Genomic DNA, 19,952 nt, shown 5'->3' with positions numbered 1-19,952 from the left:
GAAGCGGGCGCATGCGCAGTAAGCCCAGCTGGAGCACCGCTGCAGCTGAGGCCATATGCCCCAGGATACGCTGGAATGTCCTCAGCGGAACCTGGCTGCCTACTTTGAAGGACGCGGCGAGGTGACGGATGCGGCGCGCGCGCTGCTCCGACAATCTTGCCGTCTTAGCCACCGAGTCCAGTTCTATTCCCAGAAAGGAAATTGACTGACGGGGTGATGGCGAGCTCTTGGTCCAATTGACCGAGAGACCCAGACCTTCCAGATGGCTGAGAAGCGCTGTTCTGTGAGACACAAGTTCTGTCTCTGACTGCGCTAGAATAAGCCAATCGTCCAGATAGTTCAGTATCCGCATGCCCTGTTTTCTCAGGGGAGCGAGAGCCGTGTCCATGCACTTCGTAAACGTACGGGGTGCTAAAGACAGGCCGAACGGCAGGACTGTGTATTGATATACTCGACCGTCGAAGGCGAATCTCAAGAATGGCCTGTGACGACGAATTATCTGTATCTGGAAGTATGCGTCCTTCAGATCGAGAGAGATAAACCAGTGTCCTGGGCGAATTTGCGCAAGGATTGTCTGGTTGTAATCATTTTGAACGGCCGTCTCATGAGGGCTTTGTTCAAGTGTCTCAGATCTAAAATAGGTCTTAGCGCTCCGTCCTTCTTGGGTACGAGGAAGTAACGGCTGTAAAAGCCCGACTCGCTCAGAGAAGGATGAACCTGTTATATAGCCCCTTTGCGCAGCAGCTTCGCTATTTCTGCTTGAAGCAGGTGCGCTGCTTCTAAAGTCACTTTTGTCTCCATCTGCGCTAGAAAGCGCGGGGGGCGACGAGCGAATTGAAGCGAATAGCCGTGTTTTATAGTATTCAGCACCCATTCTGACGCGCCCTGAATAGCTTCCCATGCTTTTGCACGCATAGCTAGGGGTCGAATGGTCTCTGGGTTCAGATCGCCGCACTGATGGGCGCAAGATGGGAACCTGTATCAGAGAGGATGGGGCGGCGCACACGCGCCGCCAGTGCTCGAACACAGGGGCTGGAAAACAGTGCTGACTGGCTGTACAGCATATGATGGCTCGATCGCTACGGATGGAGCGCGTTTTGCTGCTAAACACCCCTGGCGCGAGAGCGGCGTGGGGGTTATCATGTCTGAAAGTGAGTGCGCGTGCTCGTGAGCGGGCGCAGAGTTTACACTTATAACACGGCCAGTGTTTGGGAGCTTTGTAACCCGAGGTAACTGAGTGGCAGAGCGAGCAGCGGGTAGTTGTGAGCACAGGGTTGTGGGCACATTTACTACACTTAGTACTCAAGCGGCGTGTCCGCTTTATGAGAGTGCGCTCTGAGCGCGTTACCATGGGGATAGTGTTTGTGTGTAGTGGTGAGCACATGGGAGTGGGCACATTTCTACACTTATGACACCTTCGGCCAGAGCCGGAATTTTTGTGAGCTTTGGAGGATCTGCAACCCGGGGTAACTGTGTGACAGAGCGGGCAGTGGGTAGGTGTGGGCACAGAATTGTGGGCACATTCTCTACGCTTAGCACTCGAGCGGCGCATGCCCGCTCTATGAGAGTGCGCTCTGTGAGCGTTACCGGGGAGACCGTGTGTGTGTGTAGCAGTGAGCACGTGAGAGTGGGCACATTTTCTACACTTATAACACCATTGGCGTTATAGGAAACTGATAGAGCGAAATGCTTTGATGGCTCATATGTTTAGACGCTCATAAATACTCAAGCACCATCCTGTGAGCGGGAGGGTGCGAGATGTTGGTTCGCTTTCTGTATGTAAGAAAGCTGGCCGCGAGCTCGGAGAAGCCAGCAGAAAAAAATATTTATCTGCCGCCAGAGTCGGATTCGAACTCGGGTATCCCGCGCGGAAGCCTAATGTTCTGCCACTGAGCCACAGGGGCACACATAAGCTCTCAGTTAGCGCAAGCATATGACAGAGCGTCATGTTTCGTTTCGGCGTTTGTTTGCAGGCAAGCGTGTATTAAACAGGCTCGTTTACTGCAGTATTAATATTTCCAGCCGCCTGAACTTAGAGGGGACTGAGAAATATGTGAGGATTGGAGGTAGTCCGGTCCAGGCGGGACGAGAACACTCTCTCTTCCTCTTTTCGCCGGTGCTCGTGACGTCCGCTCTGATATCCCTTGAGAACGGCGCAGTTGCGCGGCTCGGACAAAGGGAGAGAGAGCGGGAAGATGTCATCATGTGCTGTGACATCGTTAGTTTGCAGGCGTGCGTGTAAAAAAACAGGCTCGTTTACTGCAACATAGATATTTCTAGTCGCCTGAGCTTAGAGGGGACTGAGAAATGGAGGTGGCCGGTGAGTGACGCGCGCGACCGAGACGCGGGGTAGCTTTCTTATAACGTAAAGGAAGCCAGCCCGTGACCGTCTACTTCTGACATCCCTTGTGAGCGGCGCGTTTGCGCGGCTCGAACAGAGGGGGAGAGCGCAGGAAGGGGCGAGCGTCGTCATGTTTTGCGTCAGCGTTTGTTTGCAGGCGTGCGTGCATAAAAACAGACTCGTTACTGCAATATATGTATTTCCAGTCGCCTGAGCTTAGGAGGGAACTGAGAAATATGTCAGGAATGGAGATTAGTCCGACCTGGGTGGGGCTAAACACTCTTCTCTCCTTTAGCCAGTTACGGGGGGGGTAGCTTTCTTGTAACGTAAAGGAAGCTATAGCCCGAGACCGTCCATTTCTGACATCCCTTGTGAGCGGCGCCGTTTGCGCGGCTTGACAGAGGGGTCTGAAGCAAGCAGAGAGCAGCTGTCAGCGGCGTCATCTGCTTCGTCCCCTGAGGTGTCGGCAGTGCGGGCAATGGCCGGCCGCTGCGCGTCGGTGAAGGGCGGGGGAGAAGGAGAGAGCGAGGCTCGCGGGAGGGGCTCCGGCGAGCGCTCAGCTGTCATACCCGGCTCGGCCGGAGAAGGGGGAGGATCCTCAACATGGCGAGTCGAGCCCGCAGGCTCGACATCGGCAAATCCTCGCACTGTTCGCAGCCGCCCGAGGAAAGGGCGCGGGCTGCGTGGTAGAAGCCCAGGCAGAGAGCGCAGATCACAAGGCGGTCTCCGTCGCTGAGCGTGGCTCAGCACGAGCCACAGGATGAGCGAGGCATTTGAAACAACGCCTCGCGCTCTTTTAGATGCAAGTGTATCGCGGGGCGAGCACACAAACACACACACATAGAGCAAATAAAGGATATATTCGCCGGATAGCGAAGCAGGCCGGCTTCCTCAGTCTGAGATCCTCGGCGTGCTGGTCGCTTGTTTCGACGGCGGCTTCCTCAGAGTCCAGCGATGCGGAGAGCTTCGCTGAAGAGACAGAAATCAGTGAAGCAGCCTCCGAGCCCCGCTTATATACGCTTAGCCACACCCCCTTTCGCGGGCTGTGACGCAGTAAGCGCGCCAAGCGCGCTCATTGGACGTGACGTCACGCCAAGGGCTCAGCGATAGGCTGCTGCAGTTGCCGCAGGGCAGCCAATGGGCACGCTAGTTAGCCTGCCCTAGGTCTGCATGCTGCCGCACTGCGTTGACAAAGTTATTAAAAATTAAGGATAATTTTTTGGCTTCAGTATCTCGAGAAAGAAGACTTTCCCGATGCGTAAGCTACTTACGCAATACGAGAGAACCTCTCGTAAGAGAACTATAGCCAACAGAAGCTAACCTTGAATGAAAAAAACTTAACATTTCTCAATGTGGGCACAATTAAAATTACTATGATACTTGTCCACAGTATATTTAAGCTCCATGCATGTATTTGTAAACATATCTTACATTTTTAAAGGAAAACATTGTCTTTTTTCACCATTACTCACTGTGGAACCATTTAAGCCCACCTTATGTGTTTCAATGAGGAATCCCTCTAATTGCAAACTTTGATACATTTTCTGAAAGTGTTTAATGATAACATGTCTTTATGTGCTTTTACCTTAATAACCTTTTAACCTTACCTTACTTGCTCACAAATTACACACATTCATTCAAATGAGATAGAGCCGTTTTGTCTTTGACAAAAGTCCTTTATGTAAAACCGGGCACAATTCAGGAGCCAAGCTGAGTTAAGGTTTGAGATTCTGGGCATGGAGAGGTACCCTCCCCCAGAGGGACCCTACATTCCCCACAGTCCTGAGACCCTGGGACCATCCGATTCCGAGATACCGCCACTTCCTGTCCAGCTTTGTCTGGGCAAAAGTAGGAGACCCCCCCCCCCCCCCCCCCCCCGAAACCCCAGAGTCTGGAGCCCCAACTCGGCTTCCTTCCCAAGATACACCCGGTTAAACTTCCACTTTTGACCAGACATAACTCGGGAGCCAAGCCGACTTAAGGCTCCAGACTCCCGGTGTGGGGGGCTTACTAGGAGGCCCCCCTAAGCCCAGAGTATGGAGCCCCAACTCGGCTTGGCTCCCAAGATACACCCGGTCAAACTTCCAGCTTGACTCCAGCTACAACTCCAGTCAAGCCGTCTTAAGGCTCCATACCACCGGCCACTAACACCTACCCATCCCACCCAGGGCTCTAATCAAACATTAGCAAAAGGAATTTTTTTTTAATACTTCCCTGTCACTGAATAAATATATTTATGTTTTAATTTTTTTAAATCAATTAATTTTTTATATTTTGTGAATCAATGATGATGTGGGCTTATTTGGAGCACATGCGGGCTTAAATGGTGCCAAAGTACCAATTAAGCCCATGCCAGACTTCTGACTTTATTCCTAAATTATCTTAATTTTATATTCTAAAATGTACATCAACTAATTAATACAATTTCAAATGAGAGATAAATCTTGCATTTTAAACAACGTATACTTTTTAAAATATTGCTGATCACTTACAAAGCACTAAATGGTTTAGCTCCCCAGTACTTGAGCGAGCTCTTAACGCATTATAGTCCTTCACGTCTATTGTGATCTCAAAATTCCGGCCAGTTGATAATACCTAGAATATAAAAAATCGACTGCTGGCAGTAGATCCTTTTCCTATTTAGCACCAAAACATTTTCCGGGTAAGCAGACACACTCTGTCAGTTCAAATCTAGACTAAAAACACATCTCTTTGGCCTAGCATAAACATATCACATTATGGACTTCTATAATTCAATGTTAGACTGCATAGATTAGGTCAGCCGGAACCGGGAACACTCCCCATAAATCCTGATGTACTTGTTACATCATAAGAAGGATGGCGTCTACTCTGATATTAGTCTCTCTGTTTATCCGAGGTTTACCGTAGTCCGCTGGATCCAGGCCGTATCCAGATCTGAGGAAGGACCTGCGCCTGGACACGATGACAATGCAGTCCTGAAGTGTCAACCAGTCCCTCCCCTGTGAAGGCCTCCTTCTCTTCCCTTTACCTCAGTACAGATAAAATGTCGTGATAATTCCGGTTCGCGTGGCTACGCAGACGCGGCGAAAAAAAAATTCTGTATTATAAATTTTTAAGGCCAGACAAGTAGTTTATTGAGGGTTGATTTGTAAAGAAGGACTACACGCCTGCGCACATATATATTCAAGCACGCATACCTTTGGACTGAACACGTAATACGTATGTCTGCGTTTTCGCGGGTTTGCATTTTTGGGGTTTATGCAGAGAGAACGGATAATCGTTTGCACCTTCTAACCTATTCCAGGGAATGCGTTCTCGAGACACCAGGCACTGTTTTGTGCGGATGGGCGGATGGGCGGCTGGAGCGCGTTAAGGGTTTTCCTGTTAGAACAGTGTTGTGTTTGCGGCCCCTAAGTTAATAACTAATGATCTTCGCAATGGAAGTGAATCAATCAATCAAAACTAACTTTAGCTGGACAATAACTTTATCCTAGAGCTGTTGTAAAGCCTAAACAATCTGTTATGGTAATTTCCTATTATCACTGCAAAGCTGCTTTGAAACAATCCAAATTGTTAAAAGCGCTATATAAATGAAGGTGACTTGACTTGACTTGACTTGACTGAGAAGCTGGAGTAGAGTGGGAATCACTCCCTGGGGGCTATTCTGCAGCACCTTACTGTCAGATAATATTGTGGTCTCAGTCCCTGTTTAATCTCTACACAATAGATGTACCAGTAAAATACCTGCTCATGCCACCTCAGACATTCACAGATGACTCCTCCGTTGACAATGAAGAGCAGTCTGGAGACAGGAAGCTGGTGCTGGACCCAGTATTCTGGCACAGGTGAGAACAGCCTGCAGCAGAATAAATAACAGAAACACACAGGAGTTGTGGAGAAAACTTGGAGCTCCGGAGGACTGTTAGGACCAGTCATCAGTCAGAAAGAGGTGGTACAATCTGACAATTCAATGAATAATCTAGACTGTGTACGAACAGCCAGAGATTTGAAATGTGGACTGATTCAGTGCTTTTTTTTTTTTTTGCAGTAGTTTGTTAGCGAGTCCTTAAAGGGTTACTTCAAACAAAAATGAAAACTCAGTCATCATTTAGTCTTCTTCATGTTGTTCCAACCTCATGAAACTTTCTTTCACCTTTGAAACACAAATGAAGTGTGTCAAGCAAGTACACATAGGCTTAGCCTTCCTCTGGCCACAGACTTGAGACTAGCGTGGAATTTTCTGGCTCAAACCACTGACTGCTGCTGCTTGTGATTGCTTTCAGAGGGAAAAGCTGCCCATAACTGCTGGTCTAGGATCGCGTTCTTGAGCGTCAAAGGTTTCTATTTACAACATGTTCTTGCAACGTTGAGCAATGTAGCCAATCACAAACATATCTGTTGATTTCTTGAACACAATGGCCAATCAGATGTTATTAAGTTAGAATCCACTTATCTCCCAAAATGCCAGAGTTTTTGTCCAGTGCTGAGTTCTGCACTCTTGCAAATCCTCTCGTTATAAGTAGGGATGCACCAATGCACCACATTTTCGGCTACCGAAGTGGTTTTGGAGGGCCGAAATCAGTGACGAATCGTTTAACCAGACGTTAGATTATAAATAAATGATGTACATTTTGAGCCATAGTCATGTCTGTCAGGAGGTATGTGACAGGCTGACAATCATGAGTGACTTAAAGCTTGTGTATATACTTAGGCCTGCAATTAGATTTCTCTTCAGACTTTGATGTGTATCTTATGTGAGTTGTGTGGCACTCCATTTATAAAAGGGAAAATAGATGTATATTTATTTTATTTATGAAGTATTATAATTAAATAAAAATAAACATAACATTATAAAGAGAACACAGGAAGAGCACATATACAACAGGAGTTACACATTCTGACTAGCACGTAACTTACTTCAAGTTCACTTGTGTGTTTGCATCATTTTGTGCATAAAGAAGTTGTAATATTATGTTTACATTGATGCATTATAAATAATAACTATCAGTTTTATTTTTCTCTTATTATTTTCATCAACAATATGGGTTAATTAAAATAGTTTCATTATTGTCTATGCGGAGGCTATTCCATTTTATTTATCCATGGCACATGCATTTTTATTCTTTATACCCAAGCAATTGTTGTCTAATTAATTGGTTTCATTATTTAGGCATTATTTTATTTATTTGTAAATCAATAGATTTTTATTTTTTATTTTTTTTATAAAGAAAGTTGGTCATAGGAGTGTAACGTTAATTTTAAAACGTACAGTGGAGAAAATAATAATTTGATCCCCTGATGATTTTGTAAGTTTTCCCACTTAAAATGAAATGAAGGGTCTATCATTTTTATGGTAGGTTTATTTTAATGGATAGAGACAGAATATCAACCAAAAAATCCAGAAAAAAACACATTATATAAAAGTTATAAATTGATTAGCATTTGATTGAGTGAAATAAGTATTTGATCCCCTTCTAACCAGCAAGAATTCTGCCTCCCTGGCTATGTGCCCATGTGAAACACAGATTTGCCCTGTCACTTTAAGAAAGTACTCCTAATGTCAGCTCGTAATGTGTATAAAAGAAACCTGTCCACAGAATCTGTATCTTCCATTCCAACCTCTCTACCACCATGGGCAAGACCAAAGAGCTGTCAAAGGACATCAGGGACAAGCATGTAGACCTGCACAAGGCTGGAATGGGCTACAAGACCATCAGCAAGAAGCTTGGTGAGAAGGAGACAACTGTTGGGGCCATTATTCGGAAATGGAAGAAATACAAAATAACCATCAATCGCCCTCGGTCTGGAGCTCCATGCAAGATCTCGCCTCATGGGTTACGGATGATCATGAGAAAGGTGAGGGATCAGCCCAAAACTAATGCACTCACAAGGTGCACTTGAGCACCTGGTCAAGAAGGCACATGTACAGGCCCGTCTGAAGTTTTCCAATGAATATCTAAATGATTCCGAGAAGGCTTGGGAGAAGTGCTGTGGTCAGATGAGACCAAAAATGTAGCTCTTTGCATCAACTCAACTCGTCATGTTTGGAGGAAGAGAAATGCTGACTATGACCCCAAGAATACCATCCCTATACAGTCAAGCACGGAGGTGGAAACATTATGCTCTGGGGCTGTTTCTCTGCTAAGGGTACAGGACGACTTCATCATATTGAGGGGCTGATGGACAGGGGCCAAGTACCGTAAAATCTTGGACAAGAACCTCCTTCCCTCAGCCAGAACACTGAAGATGGGTCGTGGGTGGGTCTTCCAGAATGACAATGACCCAAGACATACCGCCAAGGCAACAAAGGAGAGGCTCAAGAAGAAGCACATTAAGGTCTCCAGATCTTAATCCTATAGAAAATCTGTGGAGGGAGCTGAAACTTCAAGTTGCAAAGTGACAGCCAAGAAACCTTAAGGATTTAGAGAGGATCTGTAAAGAGGGATGGACCAAAATCCCTCCTGAGATGTGTGCAAACCTGGTGACCAACTACAAGAAACGTCTTACCACTATATGGCCAACAAGGGTTTCGCCACTAAGTTTGAAATGATGTTTTGCTTGGGGATCAAATGCTTATTTCACTCACTGAAATGCACATTTTATAACCTTTATATAATGTGTTTTTTTTCTGATTTTTTTGGTTGATATTCTGTCTCTATCAGTTAAAATAAACCTACCATAAAAATGATTGACCCTTCATTTCTTTGAAAGTGGGCTAACTTACAGAATCATCAGGGGATCAAATAACAATTTTCTCCACTGCACTGATTTCGAACTAAGCTACTGTACTGTATATATGATTTACTATATGTTGAAGTGCTTTGGCTTTCAAATATAAAGAATTATCGTATTGGTTTCAGCCAAAATGTTCATATCGGCGCATCCCTAGCATCATTGTTGTTGGAGTTTCTATTGTATGCTGCTTGAATTGATTGAATGCACTAAAGTCAATGATTTTATTATTAATCACTAAAAACAAACACCACAATGCACATGAATTGGTTTCCAGATAACATAATAAATGACATGTCAGTTCCCCAGTAATGCTGGAAAAGAGGCAGAAATATGAGCCTGAACATATTCTTTTAAAAGCATTTCAGTTTTGATTTATTTGTTCTTGTTTAGCTGCCAGCTATTGATCCTCTGTGATCTCTCTTCCACTCTGAATGATAATTACAGATTGAGATCATCCATAAAGTAGAGTCTAGTTTTTGAAAATGCTTCAGTATCAAGGGGCATTATAGTTAGATATAATGTTATATAGGCTAAAGTAAAATTAGACACATACAGTGTGGTACAACACAATTCGTATTTCCAGTGTGTTTGAGGACATGCTGTGTGCTAACAAATTTCCACTCTCTTATTTCACATCAAACTGCCTGCCAAATGCAATATTTCTGGCTTGCATTGTTATAATGGTATTAAATAAGTTGACAAGTGAAATAATTCAAAAGAAGAAAGAAGGATAAACTAACAGGACAATTTAAGGGACAGGCGATCACATTTATGGCCATTATTTACATATGCAATTTAATAGATAAGAATTAAACAAGCTAAACCTGTCTCTGTAAAGGGTAAGTGACTGATTGTTTGACCATGGTTGCCCAGGGTTTTCAGAAACTATATAAACTTGCAGAAAAGCTGCCAATTAGTCCCTTGACCTATTAGACGACTCTTCCCAGAGACAATTGACCATTCAAAAAAGATCAAAAATGTCTTGCAGACTGTAACTATAAGTCTACACAGGGCACTCTGTATTTTCAAGATTAGAATGCAAGTCATTATCTGCTTAGACAATCTAACCTTTTCTGTTTGGACAGGAGTAGTATGTATGCGTATTTTCACAGACTGACAGACTAGTGCCAAACCGTTTGACATTCTCTGTTCTCTGAACTTTATCTTTAAAACCTTGCTTCCTAGACCAGCATCTGTTGTGTTGGAAGCATAACTGCTGAAGGATGGGATATTGTAAGATCCCGAAAAAGCTTCCAATGCCATTTTCACTATGGCTTTGATAATTAAAAATCAATACTAGACTTAATAAACTCATTGAAAAAAAGTTAGTAGGATTTTTGATGTTTATGATGATCATGTAAAAGTTCCAAATTTGAAAAATGACTGTGATTCTAACTAACGTTTTTGTAGTGTCCAGTTCATGTTGCATGAAAACTATTACATTCTAAAAAATAAGATTTGAAATGAAAGTTGATACATGAACAATGAATGTTTTCATGTTTATTTTCTCTTAGTTCAAAACACGCAAAATTCATGGTTTAACATTTTAGTAATTGAAATATGAACTGTGTTCTATTGGAAACAAGAAGCCAGGCTTGTTGTGTTTTAATGAAATACTTATTTTGGTATTATTGGCTTACTGTATTGTACCTAAGCTCTCACTCTGATGTGTGAACAAAAGTCCTCATAAAGTGCCATATCTATTTTAAAATTGACAAATGTTCAGTTAAGCATGCAGAAATGGGATAACATAAGAAACAGAAAAGGAAAAACTGACTGAAAAAATTAAACTGTATATTGTATTTCGTGCTGTGATGCTGGTGAAATGAAATGTTAGTAAGGGGATTCATTATGGGTATTATTGTAACGATAACCAGCTGGAGTGCCCTTGAAAGCCTCCAGAGGGCACTCCACACCAGACTATCATGTTTCACTCACAAACTACATTTCCCATAACTCACTGCCCGGACTCATCATCACTTATCACTGATCACATTCACCTGTACCTCATTCACTGATTGCATTCACCTGTCTCATCCTGTTAGTCTGTCTATTTATACCATGTTCATTCATTCACTCACCGCGAAGTCTTGTTTGTGTCACACTGCATTTCTGAGCGTTTTCCCTGTTTTCCATGTCTCTTGGTTTTTTGGATTTCTTGCCTGTTCCCTGGATTACTCTTTTGCCTCTGACCCCTGCCTGTTTTGTTTGTTTGTTTATTTGTTGTTTGGACTGCCTACCTGTGTTTTGACCCATTGCCTGTACTTTGGATTACGCCTTTGGATTGCGCTTTAAATAAAAGCTTCATTTGGATCTGAACCTTCGTGTCTCCAAGCAGTTCGTGACAATTATACTACCAGTTTGAAGAACAGAGATGTATTTCTAATTAGTAAAAGGCTAATTAGAAGGAACCTGTAGTTATGCTATATTTTGTACGTTCTGTCTTAGCTTGAGTAATTTTGGCTTTCATCTAGAATAACACTGAAAAACCACTTACACAAATAACACCCGCACCGCTTTAATATTTGTAGTGCTCCTTCATAGGAGTTTGCTTTCCTGGTGAGACAAGCATTGATCTGTTGTCATATCTTTATACTGTATCAATTATTCAAATATTTTAGTAGTCATTTGATTTATTTATAATATTATGTAAATAAATATACATTTTATGCAGCATGTTGTTTATCTTTGAAGAAATGGTGTGATATAATTTATGCCGGCTTTATATCAGCCATCGACCACCCTGATATCCGCATCGACATCTGCCATCAAAGACTCCGTATCGTTCAAACACTATAATATTGCATTGCCGATAAGGTACATAATGTCATAGTTACCATGTTGTATTGGCTTAACTTTCAGTGAGATCTGCAAATTAACTAATTGCCTCAATAAACGAAGGTCTCAACAAATCCAGATAATCTACTGAATTTGTGGTTCCTAATGCTGCAAAAATGGACTCCTCTTCTGTGGCACCGGCTGTTCTTTATCTTCATTAGTATCACTCTGCGCGGTGAAATCGATTTTCTGCAGCGATCTGTGTGGTCTGTCTGAGACTCATTATAGTAATGGTTTTAACATCTTTGAACAGCTGACTGGGTATCTGAATAATTTTCAAGCTCTCTGTTGTTCATTGTGGCTGTTGTATCTCACACACAACCGCAGCCTCCTGTTCTGTCATTATCTGCCCATCGCATGACTTATACACTAGACCTCGGTTGACCAGCAGACAGGGAAAAGTAATTCAGGAAAAAAAATCTGAATTACTATCGATTTGGTTGCAACATCGTGTTTCACTTGTTTCATCGATTAGAATAATTGCCTCAGCATTGTCAATGGGAGACATGCTTCACTGCCTCACTCCCAAGAGCTCCGTTTGCATCCACACGACCTGCTCTCTTATTGAAACAACCATCGAGGAGGAAGTCATGAGTTATTGTTATTTGTGAAACTTTGGCTATATTACAGCAATTCATTTCAGATCCTCGCGCATCTTGTGACGGCAGCTCGGTTGAATATGGGTTTAATGTGATGGGCTAAGAATCATAACTTGAGAGGAGGACAGGAGACATTTCAATAGTTTTGTATTTTACTCCATTAAAGATGTCTGAGTAAAGCAGATCCAATGACCTCAACTAACTGGAAAGGCAAAGACAAGGTTAAACACACTTTGTGCTGTAATATTGTCCTGTCTCTTCCCAAAAGAAGTGCTTTATAATCTGTGTACTCATGGGGAAACGGAAGATATGAGAAAAGAAAGCCTTTTAGCAAGTCTGGTGTCGACAATTTACTTTTAATGCCACTGCCTCAAAAAAAGGGAAAATCTTAGATATGAGACAGAAGTTTAATGTCTCACTTTTCTCTGTTCTGCCTTCGCCAAATGCACTGGCAGACTACATATCTAGATATCTTTTATGTATGTGCACAGAAGTGTGACATAGTAGAATATACGTTTTTTTAGTTACTATGCATTTGCATTTTTCCTACAGTTTGTTTCAGTTCAGTAGTTTCAGCGAATGATTTAAAATGCCGTCTGCTTTCTTGCTCAGTCTGTTCAGTTATTTTTGTATATAGAGGCCTTTGCCCAAAATAGTTCTCTATTTCATTTGGCTGTGCACATCGATCCCAGATCCACCAGTTAGAGTGATGCCAATATCAACAACTGGCCTCTTGTCTTAGTAAGAAATGTGTTTTACTGAACTATTTTTAGAATGCAGTTGAAATAATTTATTTTGAATTGTGTCTAGTCCTTCCTTTCAGTGGAGTTATAGTTATAAATTAAACAACAGAAACCAATTGAAAATCAATTAAAATAGTTCCTTGTAAAATCACTTTAGTTTATTATTACATTATACAGTTATAATCGAAATTATTCAATATTGAATAATTGCAAATTAGGTTTATTGGCAACATTTACAGACTTTCAGCTGTTTGCAATGAACAAATCAAAATCAAATCAAACAAACTGATTGAAAAAATAGCTCAACACAACAATTGTTTCCAGTGGTTTCCCCAAATTCAACTGAAAATGCAACTTTTTTGATGACTTCTGCGGTCTCAAAATTATTCAACCCCCCTCATGGCAAGCGTCTTTAGTATTTAGTAGAACACCTTTTGCTGTTATGACCTGCTGCAAACGAGATGTGTAGCCAGACACCAGCTTCTGGGAGCGTTTCTGAGTAATCTTAGCCCATTCCTCATGATCAGTGGCCTCCAGTTCAGTAATATTCTTGGGTTTGCGTGTTGCATCCGCCTTCTTCAAATCCCACCAGAGATTTTCTATGGGGTTCAAGTCAGATGTCTGTGATGCCACTGTAGAATCATCCAGGACTTCTTCTGTTTGAGGTATGCTCGGGATTGTCCTGTTGGAAGGTCCAATGATGCCATTAAAAGTTGCATTTTCAGTTGAATTCGGGGAAACCACTTGAAACATTTGCTGTGTTGAGCTATTTCAATTCCTTTTGTTTGATATGTTCATAGCAAATCAGGTTTAATGGCAAAATTGTCAATTTAAGCTGTTTGCAATTTCAATTACAACTGTGTATCTTTATCATTAACACAGGGTTGTGCTATGTATGTATGTGTGTGTGTGTATGTATGTATGTATGTATCCACCTTATTTTTAGCTGTACAAAAACAGATCACTGCTGCTTGATATTGCAAACTGATATTTCTTACCATATTATTTTAACGTATTGTCATAATTATTAACACATTGGTTTGTAAAGCAAATATTTTTTACCATTTAAGGCACTTTGTTATATTATTTACCTATAGTGGCTAATGAGTCTCACACATTCACAGAAAATAGGCCACCTATAATTGTATATATCATTATATTATATATATTAATATAATTTGAGCCATCATCTTTAATAATGGATGTAGACAGTATTTACAGCTCATATAGACCATATGTTAAACACATTCATTTCCCAATAGGATGGCTGTGCTGTGAACTTGCAACAGGAGTGTAACAGTCTCCCTTTTTGCTTGTTCAGTCTCCTCCTTGTGGTAGATCACAAGAATTACAGCACATTAGGGTTTGTGTGTTGAATTACGTGTTGTCATGTTTAACACTATGAGAGAGAGAAATATAATTTTTTTCATCATATAATATTATATAAGTGTGACACTGTGTCCGCCAATAACTGAAGTACTTTTTAAAAGTTTATTGGTTGATTATGGCATAATTCTACCAATATGACTATTATTACAAGCTTTAGGTTTTTTTTTACATTATCATTTATTTATTTGAAATATTTAACAGTAATTTTCTGTAACATACTAAGCAGTTTTAGAAATGCTGATGATTTGAATATAATTGATTTGATTGTGTTTAAGGTCAGTGTGGCCAGACATTTGTCTCTGTGTGGCCAGATATTTGATCAAATGACAGAGGAAGATTGAGTGATCCAAACCTTCTCTGAATAAGGTCAAATGTTGTGAAATGTCAATCTATATTCTTCATTTTCACTTCAGCTCTGATCTTTCAAAGGACATAATGGCCACAATAGTGATCGCGGTCTAGGATTTTCTTGACGACGCACCTGCCAGGGGTCTCAGAGCTGTTATTAAGCAGTATAAAAAGCATTTTGCAAATGAGTGACAAAGTGCAGAGTTCTAGAAGCATATCATATTCCCACCAAGTGGGAAGCATATGTATCATGTTTGATCATTCAAACTGCCTGACAGAATTTATATAACCACTCACTCTATTTCCCTAAGGCTCTGTTTTATGGTTGTACAGTGTAGAGCTCGAGGAATCGTGGGATAGAAGAAAGCGCAGCCGAGTCTATATTTGAGTGCAATGACTGTAATTAGAGTGTGATTATTCCCGGAGACGGCTACGAAAAAAAAAGGCAGCCGACAGTGAGGGGGGTTGCTATGGAAACCGACACGGAGGCAGTGAAAGGGTCCGTTCGCTGGTGGTTATGTCATGTGTCTGGTGTGTATGTAAAAAGTTTGGACATGGCAGGTTTCAAGTCAAAAGGAGGCAGAGTAGGATGTTTTGCCTGCGTAAACTGAAGCTGCTTTTGAAGACTAAAGCTTTATTTGTTGTCTCATTTTAAATTCTTGTTCTCTTGATTGGTTCCTCTCATTGCATGGAATAATTTTTTTGTTGCTCTTATTCTCGCTCACTCTTCCCTACTGTGTTCTTCTAACATGCTCATGTTCACATATTAGACAAATATCATTCTGCTAAAGACCTACATGAATCCCAGAATATACCAAGTGAGCCAGTCTGGAATTTACAATGGCGGAATTATTTGCAATAAAACAATAAGGCAGATTGTATTGACTGTCTGACAGAGCTCATCACGTCATGGCGCGCTTAAATATATAAAAAATGCTCTTACATGGTGAAGGAACACTTGTGGTCATTAGTATTCCTCGTGAGGACCACGGCTATACCCTGCATCCTCCCTGTTTGCCCAGATAGCCATTGAATTATGAAGCCAATCTGAGCCATGGTTTGGGTTGCCTAGCAACAGACTATTGAGTGGCACTGGGTCCCTGGTGATGGGGAGATAAACAAGGGGCCAGATAATGTGTGTGTGTCTCTCTATGTAGGTGTGTTTCCTGATGGCCTGTGTGCTTATCTTGAAAGTGTCAAAAAAAGAAAGAAAGAAAGAAAGAAAATGCCCTAAACCTCAGTGGCTGTTATGACTCCAAGCAGAAACTTCAGCCTTAAAAAATAAACTGATGGCCAGTAGACACAAACAGTTGTGCTTTTCTCTTCAAGCCTAACATGGGTGGGCAGGTTTTCTGTTATAATGGTCTCTATCACAATCTAGAGGAACAGCACTGCATTAAACAAATTAGACTATTATGGTTTCTTGCCATACCTGATTATTGTCATACCTGATTATTTGATATTTGCACAACATGATGTCTTTTATCAAGGTGATTTGTATACTTACTGTTTGGTTGATACCTTTAGTGTAATAATAAAAATATAATAAAGATTATTTATTTATTTTCTTTATTTTAATAGATGGTGATTAATGTACATGATGTGGTTGTAAGAGATGTGTGTTTATTTTGCAGATCAGCTGTTTGGTGGATGTCAGAGTTATTTGGGGTCAGTTCCCTACACTTACGACGTGACTCCTGCAGCAGTGCAGCGTTTGAGGAATGTTCTTCAGAAGCTGGCCCACAGAGGTATCACTTCTCCTTCTTTACCTGTCTGTTTTTGTTAACCTTTCTACCAGCACTCTTGTGTGCTTATTTATCACATATCTCATTTAATTGTTTTCTTTTTATACAGTGTAATGATACATTTAATTGTTGAAATTGTTTATGTATTCACAAGCCCATTGTCTGTTTTCTAATTACATATCTCATTGTTTACCAGATTATTCAGTTCTTATTGGCTGTCAGTAACTTAGCTTTTAGTCTGTTAACATTTTTTTAGATCTGACATTAGCTTGTTGACTTTTCATCTCACTTCACCTGTTTATTTACTGCCAATTATTTACCTTTTGCCCTTTTATCTACTGTAACAAAACCGGGAAGTACATGAAAACATAGGTTTATCTCTTCTAAATACTTAGACTGCCATTGAGAAGTTTGGGGCCAGTAAGATAATATATTTTTTTCTAGTATAAATTTAAACATTCAGAAATGATCATTATTAAATTGATCAATAGTGACAAAGACTTACATTGTTACAGAATATTTCTATTTCAAATAAATGCTGGTCTTTGATGAACTTTCTATTCATCAAAGGTTCTGGAAAACAGTTTATAATAGTTTGTACAAAAATATTAAGCAGCACAGTAATAAGAATAAATGTTTCTTGAGCATCAAATCAGCGTATTAGACTGATTTCTGAAGGATCATGTGACACTGAATACTGGAGTATGCTGAAAATTCAGCCTTGACATCAAAGAAATAAATCACATTTTAAAATGTTTTCAAATAGAAAAGAGCTATTTTAAATTTGAATGATATTTCACCGTATTACTGACCAATATTTTGATCAAATAAATGCAGCCTTGGGGAGCATAAGAGAAACATAAAAAAAAAAAAGCATAAATTTACTCGTTCATTATTGTTTTGTGCCACCTACATCTCTGTACTAGTTGCTATCTTTCTAGCCAATATTGAAGTTTTGTATTACAGCACATCTATGATACCATCTATATATACTATCTTGCTATGTTGTAACATTGCTCAGTAGCATTAAGTTGTGTTGGATAGAAGTGTCAGCTAAATGAATCATGTAAATGTAATCACTGGCTACTTTAGCTATATCGACCTTGATTGCAGTGCACAGCTTGTTGACATGACTAAATGCTGGCCAAAATCATGAAAATCTTCAAAACTTCACTGATAGCAGTTTCTGGTTTCGTCAATGTTCTTAGCTAGTAAGTTTTATCCTTGGCAGAACCGTGTCACAATCAGTTCCAGAGCTCAACTCAAGTCAAAGCTGACACACAGCCAAACGTGCACTCAACTTTTGTGGCACGATGTTGCTGTCTGTCACATGGACAGATGAAAGAGAGTGGGATGAAAGGATGAGACTGAGCACTCATCCACTGCTCAGGGGCTTGAAATTGGACATCTGAGGGCTTTCATGACAGAAAGGTTTCTCTGTAATACAATGTGTTAGCAGGGCAGGACTGAATGTACTATCACTGATAGAGGAGAACTTCAGCAGAGATGTGAGTCTTAATCTGTTCAAGCTGAATATATTGTTTGAACAGACCTCTGATATGTAGATCTGTCTTACCTAAGACATTTGCACTTACAAACCAAACTCTGGGTACTTACTATGTTAGAAGTGTTGAATGTGTTGCGGCTTTGCTAGAATGTGGTTTCGTCACAAACATTTTGATGCTCAATGGGCTGATCAGTGGGCGTTTTGTGTGTGTGTGTCTGTTCACTCCCAACTGTTTATCTAAACCAGTTCATTACAAACTATTTCCTTTTAAGCTCTTTCAATTCATAGCCAAACCATACATTATATATGTTACATACAAACTATACTCACCCTATAACAATTACCACTGGTTTCACAGACAAGGCTTAAGCTAGTCCCAGACTAAAATGCATGGTTTAACTGTTGAAAGTAACAGCTTTGTCAGGTTCTGCAAGAGAGAGGACCCAGACGCAGAACGAACGTGAAGGGAAGTTTTATTAACAATACTGTAGACAGGGCACAACAAGGAGAGTGAGGTGTGAAACAGTTCAAACCGTATAGGGCAGGGCAGATTACACGACGACAGGCAGGAAGGATGATCACTGAAACAAGAACTGGGCTGACGAAGAGCTTGAAGACTGCAGAGGAAGAGGCAGCACCAGGTGGGATGATGGTGTGGAACACAAGAATGCAAGGAACCAGAGGCTTGATGATCTCTTCAATGTGAAAGGTGCTACAGTCTAGCTGTCAGACAGTGGGGGTCAATGGCCAGTAAATCTCAGGATGCAAGGCAGGGCAGGAATAAACACAAGACTCACAATGAACAAGAGAAGACAAGATAAACAGACAAGGCACAAGAGTATAATTAAATAGGCAAATAAAGAGTAAAAACTAAAACAGAACAAAGACTAGAGGAAAAAGAAAAGAGCTAGGAATAAAAAAAAAATAAAAAAATAAAAAAAAAGTGTAGGGAACGAACAAGACTTGAAGGAAAAAGCAAAAGGATACACTACTGCTAGAAACGATCAAATACTCGACTAGAACAGGAACTAAGTTTAATCATACAAAGGCAAGCAAACAAGACTACACCACAAAGCACACAAAACAAACCAGAAAAGACATGAGGGAAAGAGGCACAATATAAAGGGACCAGAGCACATGAGGATCAGGTGAGCACAATTAGTGAAACGAGGACGGACTAAGCAAGGGGGCGTGGTAACGGGAAACAAGGAGGCAGGACAAGAGGAGCACATGGCAAACAAAAACAAAGACACAGCCTGTGCTCAGACACAACAAACAAGGAAACATTAAACAGTGACAAAACAGACAAGACTGTCAGGGCGGGACCCTGACAATCTTATGTCAGTGCCATTGTTTTTTTGTTGTTGTTTTTTTCCATGTTTCTAAGGCAGTTTATAAAAACTAATTAAATGTCCTAATTGAGCTAAAGTCTAATCCTGGCTTAATCTAAACCCTGTCTGTGAAACCAGGCCTAGACTGTCAGTCAATCATTTGTATTTTTAATTCAGAGCATTCAAATTCAATTCAGAGAGTACAAACAATGGTTTTATGGGATCAGTCACATTAATTTAACTATAATAATACAATTTACAAAACATTTAATGTGAAATAGATCTGTTGACTCCAAGGTAAAAGGACTAAAATGGATAGCTCACCTAAAAGATGAAAATCCTGTCATCATTTGCTCACCCCTCATGTCGTTCCAGACCTGTATGACACAAAAGA

The 19,952-nt window shown here is 41.0% G+C and overlaps 1 protein-coding gene across 1 annotated transcript in view; it reads left to right on the top strand.

Moving 5' to 3' along the window:
• The window catches only part of ptprn2 (protein tyrosine phosphatase receptor type N2), a 263,712-nt gene that overhangs the window by 39,492 nt on the left and 204,268 nt on the right, over window positions 1–19,952 (top strand). Inside the window, exon 3 of the mRNA XM_082162142.1 lies at window positions 16,610–16,723. Within this exon, the coding sequence (XP_082018268.1) occupies window positions 16,610–16,723 (114 nt within the window). The remainder of the gene's footprint in view (window positions 1–16,609; window positions 16,724–19,952) is intronic.

Source organism: Leuciscus leuciscus (assembly GCF_965113295.1).
Source record: "Leuciscus leuciscus genome assembly, chromosome: 2".
Lineage (NCBI taxonomy): Eukaryota > Metazoa > Chordata > Actinopteri > Cypriniformes > Leuciscidae > Leuciscus > Leuciscus leuciscus.
Note: the sequence above shows the minus strand (reverse complement) of the source record. Positions and strands in the feature narration are given on the sequence as shown.